Genomic DNA, 19,307 nt, shown 5'->3' on the forward strand with positions numbered 1-19,307 from the left:
GCGGGCCCCGCCCCCTCCTCGCTCCGCCCCTCCGGGCCCCGCCCCGGGTGAGGTAAGCCAGAGGTGCGGACTCCCGCGTCAAGCTGACAGAGCCGCGCAGTCTGCTGCGGTGTTCCTACCGATACGGGAGACGTGGCAGGAAGTCCGAGGGGAAGGAGGTGAAGAAAACTGCAGGGGCTCCAGGCGGGAAGGCCCTCCCGCCTTTCCGGGCCCAAACGGGTCTGGTTCCACTCTCGCGGGCAGAATGAGCCTGTGCCCAAGGGCGCTAGCCCTCTGCCCCGTTTTCCCAATCTCTCGCCCCTGTCTCTAGCCTCAGCCCCCATTTCCCTGTTCTCGAGCCTGCTCCCAGTCTCTGATCTTCACCCCCCTCCCTTCCTCCTCTCACGTTCACGATGATGGAAGGGCCATGGTTTCCGAGTAGGAGCATTCAGATCCCGGTGCCGAACTTGTGGACGTTCAATCAGATCTTCACTCAGCTGCTCAGCAGAGCAAACAGGGGAGCAAGTGGTAAGTCCTCCACGAATATGGTGATGAATCCAAACTGCAGCACTGCAGGGGGTCGGGGCATGTAAGGTCTGGGTCACCTCCCCCGCCGGGTCAGCCCCTCCCCACCCCCTCCCCACCCCACCCCGCAAGGGACCGTGCTACACTACTGCTTGTCCATCTCCAGATATTCCTCAAAGAGGCCCCTGTAGTGGATGCGCTCAGAGTCCTCCTCCCAACACCCCTGCTCCTGCCTGATCCATCTGGATGTCCCCAAGCCCTGCCAGCCATCTCTTCTGCTGCCAGGCCTTCAGCTTCCTGGGACAGACAAAGCCATTTCTATGCTCCCAGTCCCTTGGAGATAGGCACCACGGTCATTCCCACTTTACAGATGAGGACATGGAGACTCAGAGACCTTGCCTAGGGCTCCCCCAGTTGTGAATGGTTGAGCCAGGGCTCAAGTCCTTGTTTGCTGGACTCCAGAGTCCAGGGCTCTTAAAATCTGCGCTTCCTATATGGCCATTCTTGGTCTCTGGAAGCCCTTCCCCTCTCTAAAACACGAAAAGAGAGCCCCCCTCTTTCCCATTCATCATATCATTTAATCCCCTCAGCCGTCTTGGAGAAGTGTGTCCTGTAAGCAAAGTCAGAGCTTACAGAATGCAAAGCTAGGACTTGTGTCCCCGTGTCCCTACCCCAATCAGGGGTTTTTCTGCATAGCTCTCATAAAGGCCCCCTGCCCCAGCCTCACTAGGCCCAACCCCCAGGTCGTCCCCTGCACCCACAGCCTGATGAACTCCTCCACTTTGCTGGCCAGCTGTCTGCCCGCCACAGTGATGAAGAGCCGCTGAGCTTAGGAAGGCAGCCTCCGAGCCACACTGTAATGGGCAAACACGTGGCACCTTACTCAGAGCTTGGGGGCTGGCCTCAGAGGCAGATCCTGCCCCGCCATACCTGAAGGGTGACGCCCCCCACCCCTCAAGAGTCGGCTGTCTGGGTGAGGATACTTGCGTCCCTGATCCATATGCCTAGCAGCCCGCTGTACTCACCAGGGCATCCCACAAACCCTCAGGCCCACTGGACCAATTGGCAAAATGCCCTCCCCCTCTGGATCCAGGCCACAGCTAAACTCCATGCTGAGGCGGACCCCTCTCCCTGGTGTCTCCTGAGCCTCTGGCCTCCCACCCATTGAGAGATAACTCTGGTGACCGGGCTGCTGGGACATCTTGTCCCACTGCCCCCAGTTAGGCCATGTTCCCAAGACCGGTTGGCACCATGGCCCATATCTACTGCTCAACCCATGAGAAGCCAGTTGAGTATTTCTGGGCCAGGAAGAGGGAGTCATGCTGCTGAGGGGAGGAGGTGTGGGTTCTTTCGGTGATTCTCTCTCCCATTCCTGCCAAATGACAATGGCAATTACACAGTAACACCACCTCCTGGGAGTCTAGCCCTTGAAAACTCCTGACCTGTGTTTGTTAAAACCTGAAGCTCCTAGAGGGAAGGCCCAGCTCTGGTTTATTTCTGTGCCCCCAGCATCCAGTCCAGGCTGCTCAGTGGAAAGGCCCCCACAAAGATGGCGATGAACCCAAGTGTCAGGAATAGGAGGTGGGGGTCAGGCCTGTGCCACTCGGTGGCCGTTGAGTGAATGAGTGAATGCAGGTGTTAGTTTCACATTTCCCCAGTGATGTGTTGGTATATTACAGCTGAGAAAACTGAAGTCCAGGAAAATCAAGGGCCAACTTCAAAGTCAACAGCAAGATGTAGAGACAAATCTAGAGGCCCAAGGACAATGCACCCTGCCGGGACTTCACTGGGCGTCGGCAGCCTTGGTCAGGGGTCCTCGCCTGCTTTGAAGAATGCTACATAGAAGGGAGCAGAGGAGAAATGGACAAACTGAAAGATGAAGACTTTGGAAGCGGGGCAATCTTCATGATGGGTCTGGGTTCTATGCATCTCTGGGCAAAGGGCAGAGCTGGTCAGAGTCCTATTGCATGTAAGGGGGCAGGCCCAGCCCATTGGGTCAGCTCATTTGCTTCTGTCCACAATCCACCTTCCCCTAAGGCCAGCCATGCCCGTTGGCCACTTCGTTTGAGGATGACTGAGCAGGCTGCAGGATCTGAGATGTGGGGAGTCCTGCATCCCAACTAATGCCAGGACACCCCTGTGACACCCTGCCCTTACTCACCCCACCTGGTGAGCTGCTTAGCCAGCGAGGTAGACCTGGCCCAGGAGGAGGAGGAGGACCAGACTGAGCTCAGTTGCTGATGTTGGCAACGCTGCCAGCCCAGGCAGAGTGATGGCCATCACCCTGAGCCAGGCCATGTGGAGGGGCAGAAAGAATCTGAAGATGTCCACCTTGTGCCTGGAGTCTGGGACAGTGGCCCACACTCCAATGCTCCAAGAGGCACTCACTTGGGCCATGAGCACAGCGTTGCCCATGTGGAACATTTCCGTGCTGATGATCTCACGGTAAGTGATGACAGACACTAGGAAAATCATCACTACACAGAGCTAGGGCCAGCAGGGAGCGCTATCAGAGCTGGAAGGCAGGTCCACCAGGGCCCCAGCCCACCCTGGAGGGGACCATCCTTCCAGAGCAAGGACCCAATATCCCCTCATCATAAGCATGGATACAGAGCTGGTGAGTTGGCCACGAAGACGGGTGTGGGATGGGGAGTAGGGCCCCTTCAGGCCCGTCATGGGGTTCTGGGCCATCTGCAGGGCCAAGGTGGCAAACTCCAGATGGGGGCTCTCCTGCCAGAGGGGGCAACAGAAATGTGCATTCCATGGCCCAAGCGGCTGGGTGTCATGGCCATGCTTCCTGCTGTTTCCTGTTTGCACAGGAGTCTCTGGGAGTGTGGGAAAGATGTCTCACTCCTTTTTGTTTCTGCAGGGCCTTTTTCCCTAGGGTCTGGCTGAGAGCCTGTGGATGGATAGATGGGTGAGAAGACAGAGAAGTAAACAACGAATGGCTGCGCGTGTGGGAGACGCTGGCTGGTCTGAAGGGTGGGTGGGCAGCAGGTAGACAGGTGGGCAGGCAAACTAGACAGGTAAGCAGCTGGCACGGCTCTGTGAGTGAGTGTGCAGGGGGTGGGTAGATGAACAGATGGGTGGGTGAGTAGATAAGGTCTTCGCTTACTCAATAACTATCTTTAAAAGGTTGATTTTATTTACGAACTTAATTTTTGGCCGCATTGGTCCTTCATTGTTGTGTGTGAGCTTTATCTAGTTGCTGCAGCTGGGGCTGCTCTTCACTGCAGTGGGCGGGCGGCTCGGCTCGTGGCGGTGGCGGTGGCTCCGCCTGCTGTGGGGCGTGGCTCCAGGCACACGACTCTGTAGTTGTGGCGCTGGACTCCGTAGTTCTGCCTTCCGGGCTGTAGAGCACAGGCTCAATAGCTGTAGCGCGTGGGCTTAGCTTCTCCGCAGCACGTGGGGTCTTCCTGGATCAGGGGTCGAACCCGTGTCTTCTGCATTGGCTGGCCTCCAGTGCTTAACCTAACCAAACCTTACATCCTCCTGATGTCAGGGGAGGGTGGAAAAGTGACCCAGGCAAACTGTTGGGAAGAGCCAGCTATGTATCCTTTGACTCCAAAGTTCCCAGCATGGCTTGTGGCCTCTGAGTGCAGCAGGGAGCAGACTTCTGGGCCTGCAGGGCGGAGCTGGGCATCACCTCCTCTCCCTGAAGTCACTGCAGTCTCCCGGGGTGGGGGCGGGGCAGTTGGTGCTTTTGTGCTTCCGGTGCACCAGGAAAGCCATGGCCCAGAAAGGCAGGAAGTGCTAAGAACGCAGTTCCAGGATGGACAAAGAGCCCCGCTGCAAAGAAGGGAGAGAGGGCATGCTGCAGGGCACGGCCGAGCCCAGTGCTGGGCCCCAAACCCCTTCCCTTCCTCTCTTCCCTGACTCACCTTGGCCATGGGGCAGACCTTGGAAATATTCCATGTGGCACAATCTCACAGAGTGGGCATATGAGGAAGGAACCCCTTGCAGCACGGATGTCCTCCCTGTGAGCAAAGGGCACCCATCCTGGGAGGGTCTATCCTCAACCAGTCATTGCTCCCAGCCCACAAAGCCCATCCCCACCCCACCCCTGAGCGCTCCCAGTCACATGGTACGTTGGTACCGTGGCAACTAGGGAAGAGATGAAGACCGGGTGCCCAGCAGAACACCGGGCAACAGCAAGGCTGTGCAGAAAGCTGCAGGGGTGACAGCACGCGAGCCTCTGTCTCTGTGCTCAAGCCCAGCTCCCAGCTGTCACCCCCACACAGATGTCCCGGCCGGGCAAAGCAGACAGTCACCTTCTCCCCTGTCTGTGCCATCATCCCCAGTGACCCAAGATGAGTACAGCAACTGTCAAGGGTTGAGACCTGTACCAGGCACCTGGTACCCAGCAAATCGCAGAGGCCCAGAGGGAGGAAAGTTCCAGAAAGTTCCAGCCTGCAGGGAAGTTCCAGAATTCTCTCCTGATGCCCCTGCGGTGGAAGAAAGCTGAGTTTGTGCCATCTCTACATTGCGCAGTGGGTGGGCGACAGTACAGACTGCCTGGGCCAGCAGACAGGCAGTGCCCACCTCTGCGACTTTCTGTATCCCATAGGCTGTTCAACACCAGGATCTCTGCCACCTGCCAGAAACAATTCTGCCATCAACTCCGCCCCCTTAAGGTCTCAGGCGGACCCTCCCCAGGCAGTTGACTCACTACTTGGTGCCGCTGGAGAAACGGGGGTCGTGGGAAGCTCTGCCCAGGAATCTGTGCCCAGAGCAGGGGCCGAAGCTGAAGCCTCCGCCGAATGCGAGGCCTAACATAAGGCACCGCAGTTTCTAGGCCGGGAACAGAGGGACAAACTGTGCCAGCTGCTGAAACCGCAGAGCCCTTCTCCCGACCAAGTTCAGCCTGGGCCGGTGTGTTCCCGCCAGACGAGCACCTGAGGGGGCTGAACGCGCGGGATCGGGGGCGTTAGGGCACCGCCGGGGCCTCAGGCTGCGGACAGGACAAGCCTGAAACCTAAAGTGAGTCAAGCAGTTGTCTCCCTGGCAAACCCAGGAGGAGCACAAGAGCCTGGATCTGGCTAAAGCCCTTCCCCGCTGTAGGAGGCCCCGCCCGGAGAGCGCGGAACGGGACGTGCACGCGCCGCTGCAGGGGTGGCTCAGGCGCAGGCGCTGCTGTCGCTCTGCAGACTCGTCTGGGTCCGGCTGGGGGGGCCTGAGGGGCCCGGCAGGGACTCCACTACCAGGGAGGACCCCGCCCCGGCCCACCCCTCCCAACTCCACCACGCGCGCAGGCTCAGTTCCACTGCGTAGACCGCCGGCTGCTCCCACGGCGCGCAGCTCGGTGAAGCGCACTGCGCGCGCCGCGCTCCGCTGGACTGCACTCCTTGAGGGGCCGGAATCTCCGGATGGCCCAGGGCCCGGAGCCCCGCCTGTCATGATGCCTCCTGGGATGGACAGATCTCCTTCCGCGCCAGGGCCCTTGTTCAGTTGCTCACTCGTGTCCGACTCTTTGCGACCCCAAGGACTGCATGCAGCACACCAGGCTTCCCTGTCCATCACTGTCTCCCGGAGCTTGCTCAGACTCATGTCCATTGAGTCGGTGATGCCATCCAACCATCTCATCCTCTGTCAACCCCTTCTCCTCCTGTCTTCAGTCTTTCCCAGCATCAGGGTCTTTTCCAATGAGTCAGTTCTTCGCATCAGGTGGCTTAAGTATTGGAGCTTCAGCTTCAGCATCATCCCTTCTAATGAATGAATATTCAGAACTGATTTCCTTTAGGATTGACTGGTTTAATCTCCTTGCAGTCCAAGGGACTCTCAAGAATCTTCTCCAACACAGTTCAGAAGCATCAATTCTTCCACGCTCAACTTTCTCTATGGTCCAACTCTCACATCCATACACGACTACTGGGAAAACCATAGCTATGACTAGACGGACCTATGTCAGCAAAGTAATGTCTCTGCTATTTAATATGCTGTCTAGATTGGTCATAGCTTTTCTTCCAAGGAGCAAGCATTGTTTACTTTCATGGCTGTGGTCACTGTCCGCAGTGATTTTGGAGCCCAAACCGCCTTCAAAAATCGCTTTGACTTGCGTTTCCTCGTTTGAAATTCAAACGAGGGGGGACTAGCACCCTCACTTTAGAACGTGGATATGAACGCTGAGTAGGCCGTCACAGTAGTGGCTGCCTGTTCCCATTGGTTGGGCTCCTCCAGTGTGCCCACTGGGGCGGAGCGCTTTACACACACGCCCATTTAACCATCACAGCCCCTCTATGGGGCCGACACTAAGGTAAAGCCCATTTTACAGATGAGGTGCTTAAGTCCCTTGCACATGTCAGAGGGCTCGTTAGGGGAGTCCACGCACCCGTCCCCGCGGCGCCCACCTCCTCCAGGAGCCCGGCCGGGCGCAGTTTGTGCTAGAACTTACCAGCGCCGCTGCAGGAGTCGCTGCCACTCGGAGGGCCGCGGGGATCGCGGCTTCTACCACACGAGTGCGCAGTCCCTCCCATCACTGCGGCAGGAGGGCGGTTAGGGACGGGGTGCCCCACCTTATCCCCACTCCACCCTGGGCGGAGACCTGGGGGCTGCATTTATCAGTCCCCCTAAGGCCCAAATTAAGCATGAAGATGGGTCAGCAGGTAAAGAATCCGACTGCAGGGCAGAAGACACAGGAGACACGGGTTTGATTCCTGTGTCGGGAAGATCTTCTGGAGAAGGAAATGGCAACCCACTCCAGTACTTTTGCCTGGAAAATTCCATGGACAGAGGAGCCTGGTAGGCTACAATCCACAGGGCTGCAAAGAGTCAGACACGACCAAGCGACTAAGCACGATCAAGGCCCAAATTAAAGGAAATAGTTTGTGCCCACAAGACTGACAGGGGCTAGTTAGAAGGAGGAACTCATTGCAAGAAAAGGGGAGGATTCCTCGAGGAGGTAAGACCTCCCTTACCTCTTGGCTACTCCCACTGCTCGGGGGAAGCGGGTAAGAGTCCTGCCTGGCCCCAGCCTCACGGATTTTGACCATCCAGTCCTGGATAAAAAGCTGCCGCTGGAGTCCGGCACAAATGCTGCTGGGGAGGTGCAGCGCTCCGGGTCCCCTGGGTCCTTGTCCTCTGAGCTGTCACCGTCCCTGGCACAACAGGATCGGTGGGGGGAGAGGACCCCGGGGCAGGAGCAGGGCTGGAAGCTCCCCTACAACGCATCTGGGCCTCCTCCGCCCAGCAGCCCCTGCTACCGGCTGAAGGTGAAGCGCCTTCGGGGCCCCTTCTGCGTCTCCTCCGCTTGCTGTCCCTCCCCAGAAATGTCACCACCACATAAGGAACAACGCTGACAAAGAGCAGCCAACACTTGCTGGGCCCTGCGTTCAGGGCCTGGCCCAGCGTTTTACCTGCATTTACTTGTTGCAACTCAGAGGTTAAGTGAGGGGGAGCTATTGTTTTCTCCATTTTACAGATGAACACAGAAGAGTAAAGTGAACAATTCAAAGTCACCGTTTTCACCTTCCTTCTGGGTCACCATCCCAAGCCTCTGTCAGCCTTCTTTGCTCCTAGGAACCACACCTTCCATCTAGAATAGAACTGAACACCAGCTCTCACCTTCACCTTGCCCCCACTGTCCCAGCCTCTGGGTCTGAGGTCACAGGGAGGGAGGGGTCCCCCTAAAACCCCCTTGCATGCACGCCTGCCAAATCCCTTCAGTCGTATCTGACTCTTTGCGATCCCACCGACTGCAGCCCACCAGGCTCCTCTGTCCATGGGATTCTCCAGTCAAGAGTACTGGAGGGGGTGCCATGCCCTCCTCCAGGGGATCTTCCCCACCCAGGGATGGAACCCTCATCTCTTAGGTCTCCTGCATTGGCAGGAGGGTACCACTAGCCCCACCCTACCCCCAGTTTGGACTCTGGCGATTTGCCTCCGCATACAACTCTAACTTGTCATGGGCCTTGAATGCCATGCCTCCCTCTGGGCACTGCGCCCCCCCAGTCTGTTCCATGTCAAGGGGAGGAAGATGGGGGTGGGGTGGGGTCACAGCTTCCACCAGAGTGCCCAGGGGTTAAGGAGACCCAGGGCAGGACCCAGAAGCCACCCATCTGGACTCACCCGTGACTCTGGAGGCCTGCCCGGCAGACTCTGCGGGTCTGGCCCCCTCCTCCCCTTACTCACCCCAGGACCAAGCCCCTTGCCGGGGGCTCCACGTTGTCTACAAGGCCAGGCTTGGCTGGCAGCCAGGGAGGCACAGTGTTGTATTCTCCCTCCTGCAGGCAGCCCAGGCTTCTGGCTGGAAGAGCAGAACCAGGTGGGATCCTGAGGAGCAGGACCCAGCAGACACCACTGGAGGGTGGGGGACAGTCCGGGGGGAAGGGGCACAGCTAAGAGCATCAGGGCGGCTCTGCAGCCTCGGAGGAACGCCTAACTCAGCATCCCACCCTTAGTCCACTGGACTTCTGTAACAAACCCACAAACTAGCTGGCTTATAAACAACAGAAATGTATTTCGCACTGGAGGCTGGGAGTCCAAGAGCAAGGCATCGCCACCATCCAGCTCTGCAGAGGGCCCTCCGCCTTGTCCAGTCAGCACTTTTTCTCTGTGTCCTTAGACACTGGAAGAGCCTAGGGGGCTCTGTGCAGTCTCTTTTGTAATAGCACTAATCCCATTCATGAGGGCTCTGTCCTTACGACCAAAAAGTGAAAGTGAAAGTCACTCAGTCGTGTCTGACTCTTTGTGACCCCATGGACACACCTGTCCTCTGTCCATGGGATTCTCCAGGTAAGAACACTGGAGTGGGTAGCCTATCCCTTCTCCAGGGGATCTTCCTGACCCGGGGATCGAAGCTGGGTCTCCTGCATTGCAGGCAGATTCTTTACCACCTGGGTCACCAGGGAAGCCCCCTCATGACCAAATCCCCTCTCAAAAGCCCCTAACACCATCACACTGTGGATTAGGACTTCAGTGTATAAATTTGGGGGGGCATAACCATTCATGCCATTCATGATGGCATCATTGAGTCAATGGGCATGAGCTTGAGCAACTCCGGGAGATGGTGAAGGACAGGGAATCCTGGCGACTCTTGGAGGTCGCAAAGAGTTGGACACGACTGAGTAACTGAACAACAAACCATTCAGTTCAGAGCATTCCCCATCTCCAGGGAAGGGGGCTGGGGAGGGAAGAGGAGTGGTCTGGGGGTCTTGACAAACAGCACCAGGGTGGGCTGCAGCACATAGACACCCCCATCCCAGCCCTGGAGAGAGCAGTGCCTCCTCCCACCAGCTGCCTGCCAGAACCCTCGTGTCTGCGGGCTCAGGGCCCTGAGGGGCAGACACGACCACACTCTTCCCGAGGTTCCCTGTAGTCAGGGCTCAGCCCTGAGCTAGCCTAGGGCACCACCCTTCCCTCAGGCTGCCGCAGGGCCCACAGAAGGAGCAACAGGATATCTGGCTTTGCGCTGTTGTGAGGTTTAACCTAATGTTGGAATTTCTGGCACCAAAATGGGGAAGTCACCTGGGGTGGGTTGCCATTTCCTAGTCCAGGGGAATCTTCCTGACCCAGGGATCAAACCTTCGTCTCTTGCATATCCTGCACCAGCAGGCAGATTCACAAATACTCCAGCGGCACGGGGGCTGGGCTTGGAGGAGCTGAGAGAGCAGCTGGCCTGCTCAAGTCCCAGCCCTGCTGTGGTCTCCGCTTTGTTCTTACGGAGAGAGATGGGAATTGTCAACTCTCTGACTGGACCAGTGCTAGCCAGCGCCCTGACCCACCATGGGGAGGATCAGAGTTACTTCTCCAGAGCAGCCTCTGCTCTTGGTTGAGCTGGTGCCCACGAAGGATGCTGAAGAGATAACCAGCTGGGATACAGGGTAGCCGCTGCCCCCATCATGGGCATCCTTGGCTGCAAGGTCACATTCACGTCCTGAGGCCACCTTCGCGGGGTCCTCCCTTGCACTGCCTGGTGGGTAAAGTCTACTGGAGCCAAGAACACAGAGAAGTGGGCCACAGCAGGGCTGAAGGCCGCAGGGGACACGCTGTGACCCAAGAGCGGGCATCAGCCTGTGGGCTGTGCAGGCTGTAAGGCTTGGGTCCTGCCTGGGGACATTCCTGCCCTGGGGCATGGGATAAGTTCTGGTCTCAGCTCTGAAGCTGAGTCAGGGGTAAGAAGGTGCTAAAATACGCGTTAGGGCCTGGGAAGTGTTGACAAGCCTGCAGGCAGTGCCCAGGGTGGACAGACTGGCAAGCAGTGCCGGGCAGGCCACCAGGGTGCTTAGGGGCCTGCTGTGTGCCAGGGGGAGAGGGGGCAGCATCTAGCGAGGTGTGTGTGGGCCTGTGAGTCCACGCGGTCCGGGTGGCCATGCCTGTGAGTGTGCAGTGTGCAGAGCGGCCCTCTGGAGAGCGGCCTCTGAGGGTCCGCGGGCTGCCTGGCCATCCAGCGCCCTTCCAGCTGGGTCAGACTCAGGCCAGCCCTGGGCCATGGGGCCCATCTATGGACCCATCAGGGAGAGAAATTCTAAAGGCCGGCTTGTAGGCACTTGCCCCCTGCCCCCTACCCCCTACCGCGAACTTGAGCCTGCATTCTCGTCTCTGGCTAACGCAGGGGATGCAGGTTTGATCTCGGGTCAGGGAACTGAGAGCCCACCTGCCGCAGGGCATCAACCCGCACACCGCAGAGAAGTCCGCAGGCCACGGTGAAGACCCAGTGCAGCCAGAACGAAAAGGCACGAGAGCGGAGCTTGAGGACACACGGGTGGACTCCATTTCCCAGCATCCCCGCGTCTCTCCGAGGCCATGTGACTAGGTTTCAGCCAATGAACGGCGGGCCGGAATGAGGCACGCGGCTGCGCCAGCCCTAGGTCAGGCACAGAGGCCTGCCCGGCAACCTCCCACCGCGCGCGCTCCCCTTCTGCTGACAGGGTACTGATGGCCCAGGACAAACCGGGAGGAAGCTCAGCGAGGAGCTCAGGCCCGGATCTCTGAATGCGTGTTCGGAGCGGGCCCCACACCCACCTCCCCTCCACGGGAGGTGAGACACAGGAAGGAGGAAACACCTGTGAAGCGAAGCCACCGAGAGCGCAGGGTTTATCTGGGACAGCAGACGGTGTCACCTCAACTAACACCGGCTCCCGACTGAAGGCGCTTGAGATCCGGGGCCCAGCTGAGGCACCCGCTCCCCAGTCACCCTCTGAGACGCTGCAGGCGGGGCTGGAGGAGACACTTGCGCCCTCGGGCCCTGCGCGTACAGGGCCTCAGTTTTCAGAAGTCCGGCGCCCGGGGCGACAGAGGAGGCCGGGGGGCACCCAGAGGCCCTCAGACCGCTGCCCTGAAGGGCCGTGTGTCCGCCTCCCTGCGCTGAGCTCCACGAAGAAAGGGCCTTCCCAGGCCTCCACCCTCCCTGACAGGCCCCGTGGCCCGTCCTGGGGGGAAATCCGCATTTCTGCCCCAGCGCGGGGCCCAGGTCCTGCTCCGGGTCACCCGCGGGTGGGGAGTGCCCGCTCACGAGCCCACCACCCCTGGGCCGGGACAGGCCTCTGGGGCGGGGAGCAGGCCAGCTGCCACCTGGTCCTGGTGCCACAGCTGCTCCGCCAGGCCGTTGAGCACGTGGGCGACGTCGGCCAGCCCGGCCCGGCCGTCCAGCGTGCGTCCGTCCGCCAGCCGCCGCCCCGGCACGCTCTTCACCCGCAGCAGGGGCAGTGGCCAGGCCTGCCGGAAGGCCGCGAGGTCCCGCTCGGGCACGTCCGTGTGCACGTACTGGTCGAATCTGGAGGCGGGTCAAGGAGCCTGTCTGTGAAACCCTCTGCTTCCCCGTCAAAGCCAGCCTCCTCCCGGTCCCTCGTCCCCCGCACCCCGGTCTGCGGGAGGCCCTGGTGCAGCCTCTAGGGAGCCCGCGGGGCCGGACCCCACCGCGCGGCACAGGCAGGCCGCCGGACCCCCGCTCCGCGCCTCGCCAAACGTGGCCTCTTAACAGTGCTGGGGCTCCCGGAGGATACTTGGAGCCGATGACCATCCTGACCACGCCAGGGGCCTCGCCGGCTACTCGCGCCAGCTGTCCAGGGAGGTCTTCAAAGGAGGCCCGGTCAGTGAAGGAGAAGAGGAAGAGGAACGCGTCTGCGTTCTCCTTGCAAGCCTGGGGACGGGGTGGCCGGTGAGAGGCTGCTGCGAGGTCGTCACCTTGGGACCAGAAGCTGTCGGCCCCGAGAAGTCTTCCCACCGCCCGTCCGATCACAGCCCGGGAGAATGAGGCCCGGCTTGGCAGCGGCTGCTCCCGGGGCTGGGCCAGCGTCCTCGGGCCCTCGCGCCGGCGCCTGCAGACCGCGCAGGCCCCGCTCAGACGCCCCGCCCCCAGACCCCAGGCCCACCTGCCCGCTCACCGGCAGCATGTGTTCGAACTTTTTGAGCGCAGACTCCCCGCAGTCCCAGAACTCGAAGCGGAACATGACGACGCGGTCGCTGGCCTGCAGCTTGGCAGGCCAAAACACCACAGTGGTCTGGATGCCTGGGGGGCCGGGTGGGTCCCGCGGCACGGGAGAGGCAGCGGCGGAGGGGAGGAGGGGGCCGGGAAGAAAGTCCTCAGTCTGACGGGGAAGGCACAGTCCCTGACGGGAGAATTCCTGCCCCAGGAGCCTCCAGCCTACCAGGGAGATGCAGCCCTAGCCATAACCGTGACGAAGCACTGCATCGGCCAAAAAGTTCGTTTGGGGGCTTCCCCGGTAGCTCAGCTGGTTAAAAAAAAAATCCGCCTGCAATGCAGGAGACCATGGTTCGATTCCTGGGTTGGGAAGATCCCCTGGAGAAGGGATAGGTTACCCACTCATATATTCTTGGGTTTCCCTTGTGGCTCAGCTGGTAAAGAATCTGCCTGCAATGTGGGAGACCTGGGTTCGATCCCTAGGTTGGGAAGATCCCCTGGAGAAGGGAATGGATACCCACTCCAGTATTCTGACATGGACTATACAGTCCATGGGGTCTCAAAGAGTCTGACATGACCGAGCAGCTTTCATTTGCCATAAGGAGGTGCAGAAAAATTCAAACGAACTTTGTGGCCAGCCCAATAGTTTCCCTCTTATGCACATGCATGCTAAGTCACTGCGGTCATGCCGGACTCTGCAACCCTATAAACTGTAGCCTGCCAAGCTCCTCTGTCCATGGGATTCTCCAGGCAAGAATAGTGGAGTAGGTTGCCATGCCCTCCTCCAGGGGATCTTCCCACCCCAGGGATCGAACCCAGGTCTCCCGCATTGCAGGCAGACTCTTTACTGTCTGAGCTGCAGGGGAAGCCCGCTCTAGTACTGACCCCACTACAGTCCGAAGGGGTTGGACAGAGGCGCTTGTGTAGGCTCAGAGGGGTGAGTGGCTTTCTGGGGTTGCAGAGTAACAGGTGGGGCTGGTTACAGATTCCAGCTCATGTGGTCCAGGGCGAGTCTTTTCTCCACCCCAGGGAAGGCCTCCTAGGAGGGACTCACCAGTGGTCTCGTGGTGCACCACGGGCACCTCCAGGCCAGCCAGCTTGGCCACCAGCGCTGTCTTGCCCACGCCACTCTTCCCAGACACGAAGATCTTGTAGCTGGCAGTGTCGATGGCCACAGGCGGGGGAAGCACTGGTCGCTCGAGCAGCCCTGAGGCAAGGCGGGAGCCAAGTGGGGTCAGGGGGCCAACCTGGGGCTTTTTTGGTGCCAACCAGCCCTTCTCTATACAGTCCCCGTGACAGAGGCTTGCCATACAAGCAGCATCCCCGGAGGAGAAGTTCTGCTGGAACCCCAGTGCTCCCTGAACCAGGCCAGTGCCTACTCCAAATAACACTTTTTTTTTTTTTAAAGTTCGATGCATGAGGTGCTTTTTGTTATTTTTTGCTGCACCACAAGGCTTGTGGGATCTTAATTCCCCTACCAGAGGTTAAAAGCAGGCCCCTGCAGTGAAAGAACTGAGTCCTAACCACTGGACCACCAGGGAATTCCCTGAGATGGTTTTCATTAACACTATTATCACATATCGTACATATCACATATAGGTGAAAGCAAGGTTTTCCTAATTCTTTCCTCAATGGAGAAATAGCAGCAAAAGTATTCTTAAGTATTGCAAATAAGCTCCTTAGAATCAATACTGTCAGATCTTTATGAATGTTTTAAATTAGTTAACGAATTTAGTGTTTCTTTCTTTTTGCCAAGCTGTGTAATTTGCAGGATCTTAGTTCAGTCCCTCACCAGGGGTTGAACCTGGCCCACAGCAGTGAAAGCGCTGAGCTCTAACCACTGGGAAGCCCTGAGTGTTTTTAATTTAAAACTTGCAACAAAAAAAGTATAAACTATCAGACATCATAGTGTAGGACCTGGGAGTCTTAAAGTGTGGGCTGCCCTCTCACTCTCTGGTCTCAAGCATTCTGGCAGTTTGTGTCTCCGGGCCAAAGCTGGATTCAGTTAGGGTTAGAGTTAGGGTTAGTGCAGTCCATGCCAGGCCCCTCTGCGGGCCTGTCAGCTGGATGAATTAACTTCCTCCTGGGGAACAAGGGCGTCTTATTCTGGAGACAGCAGGATATGGAAGAGGCTTGTGTTTACTCACTAGGGGAGCTGGGACAAGTCTGCAGTCCTACTGAGAAGGTTAAATTGGTGTCCAGGGTGCAAAGTGGCCAGCAGAGGGCCTGGGCCGGCCGAGGCCTCAGTCAGCAGCCTCTCTGGTGATGGGGGTTCCTGGCAGTGTTTTGACTGTTTCCATGTTCCTGGCTCTGATGATGGAATTAGATCTAAGGAGATTTGGGGGTGGGGGCCCCAGGATGGGGCTTCTAAGGTTCCCAAGGATGGGGAGAGGGGTGGAGCCGGCCCTCAGTGCCCTCTCTGCCCCCGCCCCTCCCCCAGGTGACCCCCAGGAACAGACAAGGAAGGGTCCCCCTCGCCCCCTCCCCTGCCCCGCCCCCTCCCCCAGGTGAGCCCCCCCCACCCCACCCCGACCTGGGACAGGCAGCAGAGGGGGCGCTCACCAAACACCCGCCGGCGGCTCTTGCGCAGGATGCAGGCCAGGTACTCCTTGCCCTGGGCGCTCTCGTGCCAGTCTGGGACAATCACCGAGCCCGGGGCGGCCGGCCCGGCCATGGCTGGGCACCCTGACGCGGAGGGAAGGCGGAAAGCCGGGCACGGGGTACGGAGAGGGAAGCTGGGTCTGTGGCCTTCACCTGCCCCCGGGCTCCTCCCTGGAGCCCCCCGCCCCCCGGAGGACGGGGCGATCGTGAAGCTCCAGCTTCTTACTGTTCCGATTGAGGCTTCTAGCCTCCAAGCCCCCTTGCAGTACCCCGGCTCCCTCTCATCGCGCCGACCGCGCAAGACGGTCACCCCATCGCCGCCCCAGGCGGTGTTCGCACGGCCCCCGAGCCGCTTGTCACCTCCGGGGAGGTCACACGGCCTTGCTTCTCCTCCGCCTCCTCGATCTCAACTCCGGGGGCCACCAGCGCTCACATCGGCGGCCCCCGCGGGGACCAGGTGGAGCTCGCTTTGAAGGCCTGCCCCGCGTCCGGCCGCCCAGGGCCGGCGCTCGAGGCGCATGCGCGGAGTCTGTCGTCATGGAGACGCGGGGCGGGGTGGGCCGCGGGGCGGGGCAGGTCTGTCTGTCTCTGCGGCCGCGTGGGCTCCGTAGCTGGGTCTGGCCTTCTCCATTGCTCTGTCCCATCCCCAGTCTTCCTTGCAAAATTTGACCAAATCCCCCTTCTGCCTCTTTGCGCCTCAGTTTCCTCTTCTATAAAGTGGAGGTAAAATGCTATTACTTCCTAGGATTCTTTACAACAGTGACGAGTCCTTAGCAGTGTTCAGTATGTTTACTTATTATTGTTGTAATAGTATCATTATTATTGATCTCGCTCGGCAGGAACTAGACATGAATTAAACACCTGTGGCTTCACCGATGGGGAAACTGCTGCTGAGAGTGGTCAAGGGACTTGCTCAAGGCCTTAAAAATGAGTCTGATTGATTTCTTGATTGATTGATTGATGTCACTTATTCAACAAATAATTACCGAGCGCCTGTTTTATGCCTGGTTTGTTGTAGCTGCTGGGAATGCAATGGCCACGAGAGGTCCCTGCCCTCCTGGAGCTGACATTCCATTCAGGGGCTGTGAGCCCCTCCCCAGTGTCCCCACACTGGGCACCAGGCCTGTCACCCAGACGGGTGCTCAGTAAATGCACTTAGCTGGACAGTGTGCAAAATAGCTCATTACTGAAAAGTTGTCTACTACACTTTTTACCAGTACCTTCTTGCCGTGCCTTCAAGTAGGGCAAATCACTGTTTTGTAAATTCTATGAATTAGCCTTCCCAGGTGGCTCAGCAGTAAAGAGTCCACCTGCCTGCAATGCAAGAGGATCAGGTTCAATCCCTGGGTCAGGAAGGTCCCTGAAAAAGGAAATGGCAGCCCACTCCAGTGTTCTTGCCTGGAAAATCCTGTGGACAGAGGAGTCTGCTGACCACATTCCTCGGGGCCGCAAAGAGCACACGCGCTATGATTAACCTTCATTGGAGGCCGACTAACTGCCAGCCGGCGGGGGCTTTAGAGAGGTCAGTTATTACCTCCATAAACAAATTTGTGTAGGAAATACTATTGCCCTTCTTTTATTTTACAGATGAGGAAACTCAGAGGCAATGGGATTATCTGAAGTCACACCACATAGGTGGTCAGTGGGAAAACTAGACTCAGAATCCAGGGTGCCTGGACTCTGACGGACGTGTCTGGTCTGCCGCAGTGGCTCTTGTGTTTGTTTTTTTTCATTATTTACTTATTTATTCGACTGCACCAGGTCTTCACTGAAGCATGTGAGATCTAGTTCCCTGACCAGGGATCGAACCCAGGGCCCCTGCATTGAGAGCACAGTCTTAGCCACTGGACCACCAGGAAGTCCCTGGGTCTTGTGTTTTTAAAACTTTGATCCCGGTCCCTAGGAGGGACATGTCTAGCAAAGCTGAACGCAGACAGAGGGCCATGAGCCCACAAATCACTGAAGCCGGTTCTCAGGCCCTGGGGGGGAGTGGGGTCAGGATGTGTAAGCCGGGGCATTTGCCTTAAACTTGCTTACACCGCACTGGAAATACACGCTCGTAACCACCCCTGCAGGGCTCCGCAGCTGGAAACCACAGTCTGTGCTCCTGGGTCGCTCGGTTCCCCATCCCACAGGTCCTAGCGTCTGCGTGGCGTCTTCACAGTGGACCAGGGGAGCCTCAGTCACGAGACTAAGACCTGATGTACGTCTAGGCTTCTGGACTTCGCAGCCAGCCCTGCCCTGGCTTGGCTTGTGGAGGGCTCAGGAACAGTGAGGAAACAACTTAGCCATGTGAGCTGGCTAGTTAACCTGGAGGCCAGATACGATGTGCGGTCCTCCTGGGCTCAGACAGGGAGGCTGGAGGTCGGAGGGGCTCGTGGCCAGAGGGTTGGGGGGATCAGTCTTCACGGCCTCAGGAGCTCATGGAGAGGACACTGCAGCAAGCTGAATCAGGAGCCTGTGCAAAATGCAGATTCTCGGGCCCTGACCCCCAGAGAGTCTGCTTCCGGGGGTTGGGCGGGTCTGTGAGCCTGCACGTTTAACAAGAACGCTGGGCAGTTGGAAGCCGGACTCTGCGTCAGTCTGCTTGGGCACTACAGGCTGGGTGGTGTACACAGCACAAACTCTCCAAGCTCTCTGGCAGCTCGCAGTCCAGAATCAAGGCGCCAGCAGGGCTGTCTGGTGAGGATGTTCCTCCTGGTTTGCAGGCAGCTGCCTCCTTCCTCCCTGCGTCCTCACGAGCCCTCTTCTGTTCATACACACCCTTGGCGTCTCCTCCTTTTTGTAAGGACATTAGTAATATCGGATTAAGGCCCCACCCTTATGACCCCATTTAACCTTTCTTGCCTCCCCAAAGGCCCAATCTCCAAATAAGTCTGCTTGAGGGGGTAAGGCTTTGACCTATGGTGGGGGTGACACGTTTCAGCCTGGAACAAGGCCCAGGACCTCACTCACACAGTCGCCACTGCTCAGCTCAGGACAGGAACCAGTCACGGTTGGCGCCTGGCCTTTCAGAAGGATGCTCTGCGCACGGTCCAGGGGGTTCCTCTCTCCTGTGCTCCTCTGACCCCTAAACTACGTGTCCCACAAGGGTCTCCTCTTTGAGTCTCAGGTGAAACAGGGAGACACTACCCACTTAAAGGCCCTTCCAGTGTAGAACCTTCTGATTAATCCACTCATTTCTTCATGGTTTGGACTTCTCCCCAGACTGAGCACCTCCTGGACAAGGCTCCACAGGGGCTCACAAGGAAAGCTTGTCACGGCAGGGCCACGGGGCCACGTGGGCAGCACACAGACCAGGGGCCTGCAGCGCGGGAGGGCGGGGGCGCTGGGCAGCCTCTGCGCCATCGCACTGGCCGTGGTCGCTGCTTCCTTCGGGGCTTCCCGGCTCACCCCCTGGCCCCCGAGTGACCTTTTTGCACATAAATCAGCACTGTCCCACCCACAACTGCAGTCTCCAGTGGTTTTCACTGTGCTCAGAGTAAAATCCAAACTCCGCGTCTTCCAGGCCTTCCGTGACTGACCTGACCACCTCTTGCTTTCACTCCAGCCAGCGCCTTCTTCCCCAGCCTGCTGCACTCAGCAACCCTGGCCTTTTTCTGCTCCCACTGAGGGACTCTGTGTTGCATTTCCCACCCCCTGGAACTCCCTCCACCACCCCAGGGCTTCATGAGGCTGGCTCAGGGGAGCCCTTGCCCAGGTCTCGGGTCGACATCGCCTGCACAGAAGCCCCCCTCTGCCACTCAGGGACTTGCCCGCACATCCCAGCTCACTCTCACATCATTCTTTCTTGATCCTGAAATTTTATTTACTTACTTATTTTTGGCTGTGCTGCGCACAGACT

General features: G+C 58.5%; 1 protein-coding gene and 1 long non-coding RNA gene across 7 annotated transcripts; one reads left to right on the plus strand and one right to left on the minus strand.

Moving 5' to 3' along the window:
- Positions 1 to 30: 30 nt before the first annotated feature.
- LOC138990472 (uncharacterized) lies at positions 31 to 4,036 on the plus strand. Its single transcript, XR_011466623.1, has 3 exons — positions 31 to 507; positions 2,184 to 3,121; positions 3,374 to 4,036. It is a non-coding gene; the product is annotated as an uncharacterized lncRNA (long non-coding RNA).
- A 119-nt stretch (positions 4,037 to 4,155) lies between these two features.
- On the minus strand, positions 4,156 to 16,376 carry CPLANE2 (ciliogenesis and planar polarity effector complex subunit 2). Of its 6 annotated transcripts, XM_070381895.1 has the most exons (9): positions 15,425 to 16,376; positions 13,917 to 14,069; positions 12,825 to 12,949; positions 12,444 to 12,580; positions 5,174 to 12,214; positions 5,047 to 5,098; positions 4,776 to 4,949; positions 4,386 to 4,481; positions 4,156 to 4,293 (listed from the first exon to the last, which is right to left on the minus strand). In XM_070381895.1, exons 1-5 carry the CDS (start codon positions 15,534 to 15,536, stop codon positions 11,950 to 11,952), a joined length of 792 nt encoding a protein of 263 aa, XP_070237996.1. In that variant the 5' UTR covers positions 15,537 to 16,376; the 3' UTR covers positions 4,156 to 4,293; positions 4,386 to 4,481; positions 4,776 to 4,949; positions 5,047 to 5,098; positions 5,174 to 11,949. The 6 variants fall into 6 exon arrangements, with proteins under 6 accessions (XP_070237996.1, XP_070237974.1, XP_070238000.1 ...); XM_070381873.1 differs by having other exon boundaries at positions 4,776 to 8,746; positions 11,096 to 12,214; XM_070381899.1 differs by lacking the exon at positions 5,047 to 5,098.
- Between the last annotated feature and the right edge of the window lie 2,931 nt (positions 16,377 to 19,307).

This window comes from Bos mutus, chromosome 2, assembly GCF_027580195.1.
Source record: "Bos mutus isolate GX-2022 chromosome 2, NWIPB_WYAK_1.1, whole genome shotgun sequence".
Classification (NCBI taxonomy): Eukaryota; Metazoa; Chordata; class Mammalia; order Artiodactyla; family Bovidae; genus Bos; species Bos mutus.

Excerpts from the sequence above, each read along its gene's own strand:
- CPLANE2 (XM_070381873.1), bottom strand. The coding sequence starts at position 15,536 with ATGGCCGGGCCGGCCGCCCCGGGCTCGGTGATTGTCCCAGACTGGCAC. Across the intron at positions 14,070-15,424 it reads GAGCCGCCGGCGGGTGTTTG|GGCTGCTCGAGCGACCAGTG; the intron begins GTGAGCGCCCCC and ends GCCTTGCCTCAG. Across the intron at positions 12,581-12,824 it reads AGTTCGAACACATGCTGCCG|GCTTGCAAGGAGAACGCAGA; the intron begins GTGAGCGGGCAG and ends CCCCGTCCCCAG.